At 34.3% G+C, this 12,101-nt stretch overlaps 1 protein-coding gene across 3 annotated transcripts in view; it reads left to right on the forward strand.

Annotated features, from left to right (window-relative positions):
• Positions 1 to 12,101, forward strand: part of DNAH7 (dynein axonemal heavy chain 7) — a 209,878-nt gene that overhangs the window by 148,236 nt on the left and 49,541 nt on the right. For all 3 annotated transcript variants that reach the window (XM_072961566.1, XM_072961567.1, XM_072961568.1), the window contains 2 exons: positions 1,885 to 2,039; positions 10,450 to 10,640. In XM_072961566.1, the coding sequence (XP_072817667.1) occupies positions 1,885 to 2,039; positions 10,450 to 10,640 (346 nt within the window). The remainder of the gene's footprint in view (positions 1 to 1,884; positions 2,040 to 10,449; positions 10,641 to 12,101) is intronic.

Below are 12,101 nucleotides of genomic sequence, written 5' to 3' on the forward strand. Positions count from 1 at the left end.
ACTGGGGGAAGAAGTGCATTTTGGATAAAGAAACAGCATGAACGTGGGTATTGTGGCTAAAAAGTGTGGAAGCAACAGAAGGAAGAGTGAGTCATTCAATTTCTTTATGGAAGCATAAATGCTATCTATTGCTCACATAAATCCTCCCGATTTAAAAATATTTCCAAAATGTAGCAGAATGAAGCTTTTACATATGTATAAGTTTTGTTCCTTTCTAATTTCCTTCTCTTTCCTTTTAGTTTCTTATGGATATGATTCTCTTTTTATTAATTGACTGCATCTAAGATATTATACTACTCTTTTGATCTCATTTCTTCCTAAATATAATTAATATTATGAAATGAATTATGTTCCCCCTCCCTGACAAATTCATATGTTGAAGATACAACCCCCAACGTGATTGTGTCTAGAAACAGGGCCTTCAAGGGGTAATTAAATTTAAATGCGATCATGAAATTGGAGCCCTCTCAAATAGGACTAGGTGTCCATATAAAGAGAGGAAGAGACACCAGGGATGTGCGTACAGAGCAAAGGCTGTCTGAGGACACAGCAAGAGGGCTGTGTTGTCTGTATGCCAAGGCGAGAGGCCTCTGGAGAAACCAAACATGCCAGAACCTTGATCTCGAACTTCCAGCCTCCAGAACTGTGAGGAAACAAATTTCTATTGTTTAAAACAGTCTGCAGTACTTCATTATAGCAGCCAGAGCTGACTAACACATTATATAATGCCAACATTGGAGGACTATGATTACTTCCATTTGGGACAAATTATCCAATGAAATTCTAAATTCATGTTATAATGAGATGAAATTGAGTATATTATCCTGTTACATCCCAACTTTTTTTTTGTTTCTTTAACCCAGTCACCTTTTATTTTCTGCTCCTGCTCTTCTGATGCTCTTCATGAATTTTCTGTGCTCACTTTTGAAGAATATGACAGTATTTTTAGGAAACTGGCCAAAATTATGACTTGTGCTCACTGAAACTTCTAAGAGAAAGAAAAAGAGCAGTAATCCTAGTGCTGGTTACATTTCACACGCAGCAGAAGGCTATATTGTTGGATGCCATGTGGTAATGGCAGATACTGGTTAACTCTTTGTGACCCACAACACCCTGGGCAATAAACTGGGGGCCTCATGGTTCACTGCGCTCATTCTTATCATAAAAGGGGGATATGAGGGAGGATAAAGCAATAAGTTTGAGCTTTCTAATAGTGCAAAAACCCCGACTTTCAGGGAACATATTTCTGTTGTAAGCTCAGTTTCTAGGCAAGTACGTAGTGAAATATGTATGGGCCATTAAATATTCAAGTGTTTGAAACAATTACTGGGTCAACAATTGTGTTGACACTTACGAGTCAATGGCTATGATGAAGGTTAATGATATAAAATTTTGCTTTTCACCCTTTTTTTTCGACCATTATATCTTTAATGGTCAGACTTCAAAGAGAGAGATGTCTCTCTCCCTCTTGTACAGTGTGACAGCAGGCAGAAGTTGAGGGAGCGAAGTGGCTTGCTCAAGTTCACATGAGTAATTAATGGCAGGGCCTAGTGAAGAATTGAAGTTTCCTGATTTGTAGTCCTCTTATTGGTCATCACTGTGACTTAATTAGCAAGAGCAGTAAATATTTTCAAAAAGAGAATTTAACATTGAAAGTTTTCAGAAGGAGTAAAAGAATTTGTGTTAAGTTTGCCAGATGGCTTTTATAGTTGCCACTCTAGTAGCCTGCTCAATTTAAATGTCTCTGCTTCAAGAACACAGTGTCTTATAACAAGTCAAAAAGTAAAATATTATTACAAAGCATAAACTGTAAGAAAGCGATGCACGCGTTGTAAAATAGCATAAAAACAGATTGTGGCTTGACCGCATCGTCTTTCTTTTCAGGAATGCAAGAAGGTGGCCTCTGATGATAGATCCTCAAGGTCAGGCTAATAAATGGATCAAGAACATGGAAAAAACCAATAGTCTTCACCTCATTAAATTAAGTGATCCTGACTATGCCAGGACTCTGGAAAACTGCATCCAGTTTGGCACCCCTGGTATGTAGTTAAAAAACAAGTATTTGTTACAGAAATGCCTGGAGAGGGCGCAATTAACACAAGATGATGGAGGGTTTGTTTTTTTTTTTTTTTAAGATATTTGTGTCAGACTTATCTTAAGTGATTACTTAGTTAATGTCTTTATTATTTGTTGGTAATTAATCAAGTGAGAGCTTTAGAGATTATCATTCCAGCAGGTTAGGATGCTTTTTTTTTGTCTCAAGATTCCTTTGTGATGCTTCCTTAATTTTAATTTTTGTCTGTTGTTTGCCATCCTTCTACCATAGAAAGGGCCACTTGATATGCCAAAAACATTTTAAGCCAACATTAGTGCAACTATCTATTTGTTCTTCTCTCGACTTACCCCACAAAAGTGGCAGAGAAGTGAGTACGTGTTTTACGTGGCTGGCTGTTACCTAACTGCCATTTACAATGGAGAGATTAGAACCATGACAGGAGTTTAACATTATAAAAGTACAACATTTTTGGCCCCAGGACAAGTTTAGCAAATCACAGTTGCTAATAGAGCTAGTGCTACGAATCATACAGATGTACCAGATAGTCTTACAGTTTATTTTTGCATATTAATAATGAGTTAACCTTTAAAATACTAATCAAAATCTTAGGTTTGGTTTGGATAAGCATGAAATGAAAAAGTCTAAGTCTACCTACAAAATCTTGTGTTTATATAGATGGACACAAAGACACACACACAAACAGTATTTCATTCATCCAGCTGGTGTTCTTGGAGTATACCACAGTGATACAGGAATTATCAGAAAAGGGAGAACATGATTGATACTATCAAATATCTCACTGGTTCAGTGGTTAGGATTAGACAATATGTGTAACTAACCTTAAAAAAACCAGAAAGTGGAGGTACATCAGTAACCATTATTAGAACCACTGTGCTGCCATGGGTAGGTGCTCCAGCTCTGGAATCAGAGGACCTGCTTCTGTTACTCAGTACTTGGCTCAGTGACCTTTCTGAGACTCAGTTTCCCCATCTATCCTTTGACCATGTAGCATGAGGAAGAAATGAGCTACTGTAATTTGGGTACTTACGACAGTGTCTGATAAGCTCCATTTATACTGTTTTTTGGTTGGGGATTTACTATGTGGTTTATGTACATTATCTCTTAGATTAGTAACATGTTTAATGGTGTTAGTATAATAAGAAAGACACAGATGGTGAATTATGAGACTTTAGAGGAATCAGGGAAGATTCTTGAACGAATTGGCACCTGAAATATTTTAAGTAATTAAAATTATTTAATTTAAATATTCAAATAATGTCCTTGACACAGTAAAAATAAATAAGTGATAACTGAGCATCTACCATGTGCTTGACATTCTGGAGATTTCTGTGGTCACAGTCATATTTCTGATGTTAGTTCTGGATCATTTTAGAAAGGAAAGGGCCATACAAATAATCTGTCCAGCATTTTTCAAACTATGGTTCACAACAGTGGGAACAAGAACCAACTTACATGGTCATGACCAGCATTTTTAAATGAAATTCAGTAAGAAAACAAAAGAATAGAACACATTAAGCTGCATAGCATGGAGTAAAGGTAAGTCTTATTTCATGAAATTTTTGAAGTTTTTTATGTGTATATAAATCAAGATTTAAAATGTTTTTTCACAGTTAATATAAGATTTATTAATTAAATTATTATTAGTTAAGAATGTAAAGATCCTCTTTGTGATAGAATCATTTCAGAGTAAAAGTCTAAAATGTATTTCTTACTTGGAGTCGTGCCCATAAAAATCTGAAATCCAGTAGTGTAATCTAATAACCACTACATCTCATAAACAAAGTAAGTAAGGTACTAGAGAATGTTAGTTACATGGCTTAACTAAAACTGTACCCTAGTTAAGGGGAGTGTTGAAACTAGTCCCCAAGTCTTCTGTCCAGTGCTTACTGTCACTCACAGTTGCTTTAACCTACTTTTTGGAATGAAATATTTTTAACATGGCTAATGATTATTAACAGTGCGTTCTAACATTACTCATCAGAGAGAAGTGAAAAGTTTTAAATCTATTATAGAAAGAGAAACAGATGGCAGATTTTCTAACTATTTTTATATTTAACCTTCAAGTTAAGGAATCGGTTACTGCTACAGTTCTAAAACATAAGCAGTTAAAGTCTCTTCCATTTGAGAAGTTATCTTTAGACTGTGGCCTATTCCAGGACAGTGGCTTCTGATCTGTCATCCCAGGCAGGCAGCCTGGGTAGAGAAGACAGAGGTTTCACCTTTATCCACCTGCTTCTATTTCAACCAGAGCAGATCCCCTTTTATTTCTTTGTATTGAATTTTAAGATTAAATCATTTTGGTAAAAAGCATCCTCCTGCCTAAAAAAAGCTTGAAAGCCAATGTTCTAGAAGATAAAGGTACATCTGAATTAGCTACACCAATGAATAAAGTGTGCATAGAATGTTAGTCATATTAATATTGCTGATAAGTCAATTTGTTCAGACCTCAGAAAAGCTGAAAAAATAAAAGAAAATAAAAATTTTTTAATTTTTAAAACGAATCAACTAGTATAGAAGACCTTTTCATGGCTTTCCACTAAGTTTATGAAAAAATTCTTGGCATTAAGAGCAAAAGCCAGCATTATTGGAGCCTTTCTTATTTTTATCTTATCTCCTGGTGCTTTGCTTCCATCCCCCTTCTTGCATATAACGTATCAGAGAGGAAAAACTACTGCTTGTTTAATGTTTCTTCCATTTGCTCATTTCTTTGTTCATTCATTCACCTAACAAATATTTATTTTGCAACTGCCATGTGCCACTGAAAACACAGCCTGCACAGACAGACTTTGGTCTCCACTGTCTTGGAGCTTGCTGGTTTAGCGAGAGAGGCAGAGATTACAGTTGGGATGAGTATTAGAAGATGGGGGTACAGGGCACACAGGAGCAGGCAGTACATATAGCAACATGGCTTTGTTTCACATCTGTGCTCTTCCATCCATTTGGTGAATTCCTTTAGACTTCATCCTTTAAGATGCAGCTCAAACACCTTTATCTGTGACATCTCTTGATCTCTCCAGTGAAGTGCCTTTACAGATTTCTATGATTGCCCTTAGTATTGCACACATAACTGTTCCTCACCTCTAAGCTTTTTGAGGATACCCCTTAGGTGCTCAGTAATTGTTGAATCTACTTTGAATATAGTCTGCTACACAGCTGAACACACTATGTAGATTTTTTCTTGTTAATTTGAAGTGTAATATAGATAATTCATGATAAAAAATAACTGATATCAGTTAATGTCCTAAATGCGAAAGAAATATGAGAAGAATACTTGGTTCTCTTTGTTGCTAAGGATAACTGTTTTGAGTGAGATGATCTGCGTTACTTGAGGATATTAGCAGCCATATGTTTGGATTCCCAGTCTTGGTTTCCCACAAGCTTTGCAAATACTGTGACAGGCTGGCACTAGGGAATGAGGAAGGCAGCTTTTACATAAACCAGCATATTGTTAACTTTGATGATAGAAATGTGAAGAGAAGCCTCTCATAAATTTGCTCTGGCATTTTAGCATGAACCACATTTTGATTTAATTAAAAGTTAAAGAAGTAAAAAGTTAGGGTCAAAATAAAATAGTTAAACCTAAGGATAGCATTCTAGCAATTCATGTACATATGGGTTTTGGGTTTTTTTATTTCCAATTTTCAAGTTTAGAATACTTTTGATTTTCCAGTGAGGCTTATGATACAGTATATATCCGATGCTGAGAACATATTTCTTTGAAATCTGGACTCCGTAGAAATCTTTCCTAACAAGCTTAAGACTTGATTCTACTGGTTAGGAAATAAATTTTCACTTTTGGGGAAAAGAATCAAGTCGATAATACTTAAGTTTTATATTGTATATTTTAACTTTGAAAAAAGACACTTATACTTATTAATGTAGACATTCTTATTGCCATGCTGAACTAAAAGACAATTTAGGGAAAATAAGGGATGAAGTTGTATAATGTAATGTTATTTTTTAGTAAGGAATAATTTAAATATTAGATTTTATGCAAAAAGTATTATTAATAAATGTTGAGGCAATTAAGCAAAAGTTAAATGTTATAATATTTCATAAACAATTTCAGTTCATAACTCTAACAAACTAGTAGATTTTAAAAATCTGACCATGTAAAAATAAAAGTGAGAAATTGATATCTATTATCACTGTTATTATTTAACATTATGAGGAAAGTTCTTTTCAATGCAATATAACAGGAAACAATGAGGGTGTTATAATATTTAGAAAGAGGAAACAATATTAGCATATTCATTGACAGTATGCTTCATCTAGAAAACCAGAAAGAAATAACTGAAAAGCTATTTGAAACAAAAACTTAGAATGACTTTAAGAAAGCATAGTGGGAAAAAAATGTCAAAATTTCATAGAAAAATGAAAGACCTGAGTAAGACATCATTTTTTCACTGATAGCAAAACTACATACTGTAAAGACGTCAATTCTTTCAGAAATAAACATTTTAGAAATAATACTAAAGACAACCTAGAAGAAAGAAAGAATAAAAGACAATAAAAGTTCAGAAGACGAGTACGTTTGTAATTAACTAAAGTAAATTTTGGAATAAACTGTACTACAGGTAAGGCTTTAATGCATTAGAAAGTAAGCAATTTCCATAAAACAATGGAGAATGATAAGCCATTCAGCAAATGGTGCTGGAAAAATTGGTTTTGTGGAAAAATATATCAAGTTACAGTCTCACCTTACACCAAAATGTACCCCAGATGAACTAAAGAGTTTACTATGAAAGAAAAAGAAGATATAAATTCTGAAAGAAAATAAAGGAGACTAAGTAAGTTATCTTTGATGGAAAAGAACTTCCTAAGAAAATACACAATGGGAAGAAAAAGGAAAAGTATAACAGATTTGCTATAGATTTGACTCTACACATTTATAATTTAAGCCACGAAACATTATGTAAGAGAGACTTAGGAGAATACCAATCACAATTTATGGAATTTTTATGTATCCCGATTAAAGGCATCCAGCTGTAATCTAAGTATTTTAAGACAATGGGTAAACACATTCCCTGCCTTATTTGATGAAACTATGACTTATTGCTGATTTTTAAGGTGTAGTAATTTTTAAATGTCTTTAACTTTCAGAGATGCTAGCTCAAATGTTTGCAGGTGAAGTTTTTTGATGTCTGGAATTTGTTAGTAAATAATCCAGGATGAGATGAGAAATACATAAAACAATATTGGCTGAAATTACAAATTTTTAACCTTTGGAAAAGGATTGAAAATTTCTAAGACAAAAAAATTAATTATAAAAAGAAAGATAAATTTTAAAACAAGCAGAAAACTGGAGGAGACATTTTTTAGATTGTTAGGATGATAAGTAAATGATAAGCCAATATGATGCCTAGTATTTGTAAGTACATGATGTTATGTTAAAACAGGGTTAAAAACAAAAAAGTACGAGCCCATTGCAACTCTGAAATCTCTACAGCCTTTCAGGAAAGTAGTTTGGCAATATAAATAACCTTTAAAATATTCATAACTGTTTACCACTGATGGTACTGCTAGGACTCTAGCCTGATTAAGTAATCAGAGATGAGCCCAAGGATTTATCCAAAAAGATGTTCACTTCAGCATTAAATAATCTATCAATGTATTTAATACATTTTAATGGGTTCATATTATTTAACTATAAAAAATAACCATTTTATTTAAGCAGAAAATTTGTTTTTTTCTTATTCCTTTTATTTATTTTTTATTGAGTTATAGTCAGTTTACAAAGTTGTGTCAATTTCTAGTGTAGAACACAGTTTTTCAGTTATACATGATCATACATGTATTCATTGTTGCATTCTTTTTCGCTGTGAGCTACCACAAGATCTTGTATATATTTCCTTGTGCTATGCAGTATAATCTTATCTATTCTACATATGTCTGTCAGTATCTACAAATTTTGAACTCCCAGTCTGTCCCTTCCCATCCCCTCCCCCTTGGCAACCACAAGTTTGTATTCTACGTCTATGAGTCTGTTTCTGTTTTGTATTTATGTTATTTTTTGTTGTTGTTGTTTAGATTCCACATATGAGCAATCTCATATGCTTTTTTCTTTCTCTTTCTGGCTTACTTCACTTAGAATGACATTCTCCAGGGACATCCATGTTGCTGCAAATGGTGTTATGTTGTCATTTTTGTGGCTGAGTAGTATTCCATTATATAAATACCACATCTTCTTTATCCAGTCATCTGTTGATGGACATTTAGGCTGTTTCCATGTCTTGGCTATTGTAAATAGTGCTGCTATGAACATTGGGTTGCAGCTGTCTTTTTGAAGTAGGGTTCCTTCTGGATATATGCTCAGGAGTGGGATTACTGGGTCATATGGTAAATCTATTCTTAGTCTTTTGAGGAATCTCCATACTGTTTTCCATAGTGGCTGCACCAAACTGTGTTCCCACCAGCACTGTAGGAGAGTTCCCTTTTCTCCACAGCCTCTCCAGCATCTGTCATTTGTGGACTATTGGATGATGGCCATTCTGACTCGTGTGAGATGATACCTCATTGTACTTTTGATTTGCATTTCTCTAATAATTAGTGATATTGAGCATTTTTTCATGTGCCTATTGATCATTTGTATTTATTCCTTGGAGAATTGCTTGTTTAGGTCTTCTGCCCATTTTTGGATTGGGTTGTTTTTTTTTTTTCTTATTAAGTCATGTGAGCTGCTTATATATTCTGGAGATCAAGCCTTTGTCAGTTTCATCTTTTGCAAAAATTTTCTCCCATTCTGTAAGGGTGTCGTTTTGTTTTGCTTATGGTTTCCTTTGCTGAGTAAAAGCTTGTAAGTTTAATTAGGTCCCATTTATTTATTCTTGCTTTTATTTCTATTGCTTGGGTAGACTGCCCTAGGTGAACATTTTTGAGATGTATGTGAGATAATGTTTTGCCTATGTTTTCTTCTAGGAGGTTTATTGTATCTTGTCTTATGTTTAAGTCTTTGATCCATTTTGAGTTTATTTTTGTGTATGGTATAAGGGAGTGTTCTAGCTTCAGTGATTTAAATGCTGCTGTCCAGTTTTCCCAACACCATTTGCTGAAGAGACTGTCTTTATTCCATTGTATATTCTAGCCTCCTTTGTTGAAGATTAGTTGACCAAAAGTTTGTGGGTTCATTTCTGGGCCCTCTATTCTGTTCCATTGGTCCATATGTCTGTTTTTGTACCAATACCATGCTGTTTTGATTACTGTAGCTCTGTAGTATTGTCTGAAGTCTGGGAGGGTTATTCCTCTAGCCTCTTTCTTTTTCTTCAGTAATGCTTTGGCAATTCTAGGTCTTTTATGATTCCATATAAATTTTATTATGATTTGTTCTAGTTCTGTGAAATACGTCCTGAGTAATTTGATAGAGATTGCATTAAATCTGTAGATTGCCTTGGGTAGTATGACCATTTTAACAATATTGATTCTTCCTATCCAGGAGCATGGGATATCTTTCCATTTTTTGAAGTCTAAAAGAAGATATAATATAAATTTAACAAATAATTATATACAGTTCGGTCATTTTTCTATCAACTTATATATGCTATGAATCAGTTATGTAAAATACTTAGGGAGAGAGAGAGAAAGAAAGATTAAGAAAATATGGTTGTAGGTAGTTTTCCAGTTTCTTCTGTCAAAAGATAAAGTGAGACTTATCAAAAAGGTTAAGAGTTTATTTGAATAAAAATCCATTTGGAAGTGACTAGGAGCATTCCTCCCATGGGAGCTGGGGAAAGGCTTACTCTGTATAGGGAAAGTAAGGAAGCAAAGAAAGGAAACTATTTGAGTGGCTATAGATTAAAACCTATTGGGCTATTTATGATTGATTGTCCTTAGAGTTTTTATTTCATAACCTTGAGGCTTTTATTTACAGGGTTTTGTTTTTTTTTTTAATGTGAGCTTCCATACCGTGGAGCCATCTCAGTCTAATGACCTCCTTGTTTAATTCATGTAACATTTCTTTATTTTTTCCTATGTCTTCCACGTGTTCTACAATGAGCGTGGTACTTTTATAGTTGAAAGTGTAGTAGCCATTTAAATAACTACAAGTGGAAATGCTTTTTCTCTGGTGTCTTGGATGGATATATGTCACTGCCATCACACTCGGACTCATAGTGATCCCAGACCAGGTGGAAAGACTCGAGTAAGACTATGGCTAAGAGTATGAAAGTAGACAGGATGACCAGATAGATGCACCAATTAAGCCCTTCCTACAGACATCCATTTATTTTTATGGCACCATTTCCTTACACTCAGAAGACAAAAATAATTCTATGAGTGACTAGAAACAGCAGCAATCTACTGAAAGAATCTGGAGGGTTGAAGGTTTACAGTCAATATTTAAAATAACATGGGACTTTTCTCTGATTTTACTCCAGTGTTGCTAGAAAATGTTGGAGAAGAACTAGATCCGATTCTGGAACCTCTTCTTCTAAAACAGACCTTTAAGCAGGGAGGCAGTACGTGTATCCGACTTGGGGACTCCACCATTGAATATTCACCAGACTTCCGCTTCTACATCACAACCAAGCTGAGAAACCCTCATTATCTTCCTGAAACTTCAGTAAAGGCAAGTATCTAAAATAAATGTTTCTTTACCAAATTTTACAATGAATGACTGTATTTTCCTCCTGAGCCATAAGAATAGGTCTTCCTAAGGAAGATGAATATTGTCCTTGTTTGGCATTTCCTGAAATTGCTATAATAATTTCCAAATGTTGCTTGTGTGTGTGCATGTAAGTAATAAAGAAGCCTTCAGTACACAGTGAAAAAAGACCATGAGAATCTAATTTCTGCAACTGATATTACTCCTAGATTTTCTTTGTTAAAAATAGATGACATATATGTACATTATTTCTTTGTAATAAATGATAATATGCTAATTCTTAGAGTTGGAATTCAGTTAGGAACAGAGAACTCCATTCATCTTTTTCAGAATAAGGTTGCTGCTATCTGATTTTATATAATTACTTAAAAGAACTGTTTTCAATCCCTGGTTCTTTTAAGATACTCAAAATTACTTTAAAGAATAAAATTAGTTTAAAGTTTGAGTCAATGACTAAAATGACTTGAGACATTGATCTGTAACCAAGCTCCTGGAGATTATTCCATTTTTTATTCCCAATTCTTAGCCCTGGTTGGCACTTGATAATGTTTGACAAATGTTTGTGGAATGAGCGAATGAGGGAGAGGAGGGACATCTTTCATTTATAGAAGCTAGAAGGAGAGGACATTAAGAAATATTGATTCACATTTTGAAGGATACATATAGAGATGAGATTTATCCAGAGAGTTCAAATGCTGTCCCTTATTCAAAATATTTAAATTAACATAGGCATCTCTCTCTAGATCAGAGGAAGGACTAAGATGATGTGATTCATTCCCTTCAAGATGCATAAACATGGTCCCTGCTCTCAAGAGATTTACATTGTAAATAATGTGTATGTGCAGTGACCATATTTATGACTAGAAAGACATGGAGGGACTCAGGGTTGGGGACACACTTTAGACTGGACATTCAGGGAAGCCAGGAAGGCTAGGGGAAGGCAGGGTGACACTTGAGCTTAGTTTTAAAAACACAATGTTAAAATATAAAAACCTTTGGCCACTATTTTTAATTAATTAAAATAAATGTTATCTAAACAATTAAATATTGTTTATTATCTATTTACCTGTTAGGAGAGGCAGTATCTACTACTAGCAGTTAAGAGCGTGGGTTCTGGAGCCAGACTCCCTTGAGTCAAATCCCAGCTCTATTACTTGCCAGTTGTGTGAGTTTGGCCGTGTTACTTAACCTCTCTGTGCCTCAATTCCTTAGTCTATAAAATGGGAATAATAAATATCTATCTCATAGAGTGAAGTAAAGACTAAATAACCTACGTGAAATGCTTACAGTAGGGCCCAGCAATAGTGTTACGTAAGTGTTAACTATTAGCACTGTTATTTAACTTGTAAATATAAGTGGAAAAAAATGAAGTATGAAAGAACATAAAATCCCAAAGCTGTGTTACCAAAAAAATTTTTTAATAAA

This window comes from Vicugna pacos, chromosome 5 (assembly GCF_048564905.1).
Source record: "Vicugna pacos chromosome 5, VicPac4, whole genome shotgun sequence".
In the NCBI taxonomy this organism is placed as follows: domain Eukaryota; kingdom Metazoa; phylum Chordata; class Mammalia; order Artiodactyla; family Camelidae; genus Vicugna; species Vicugna pacos.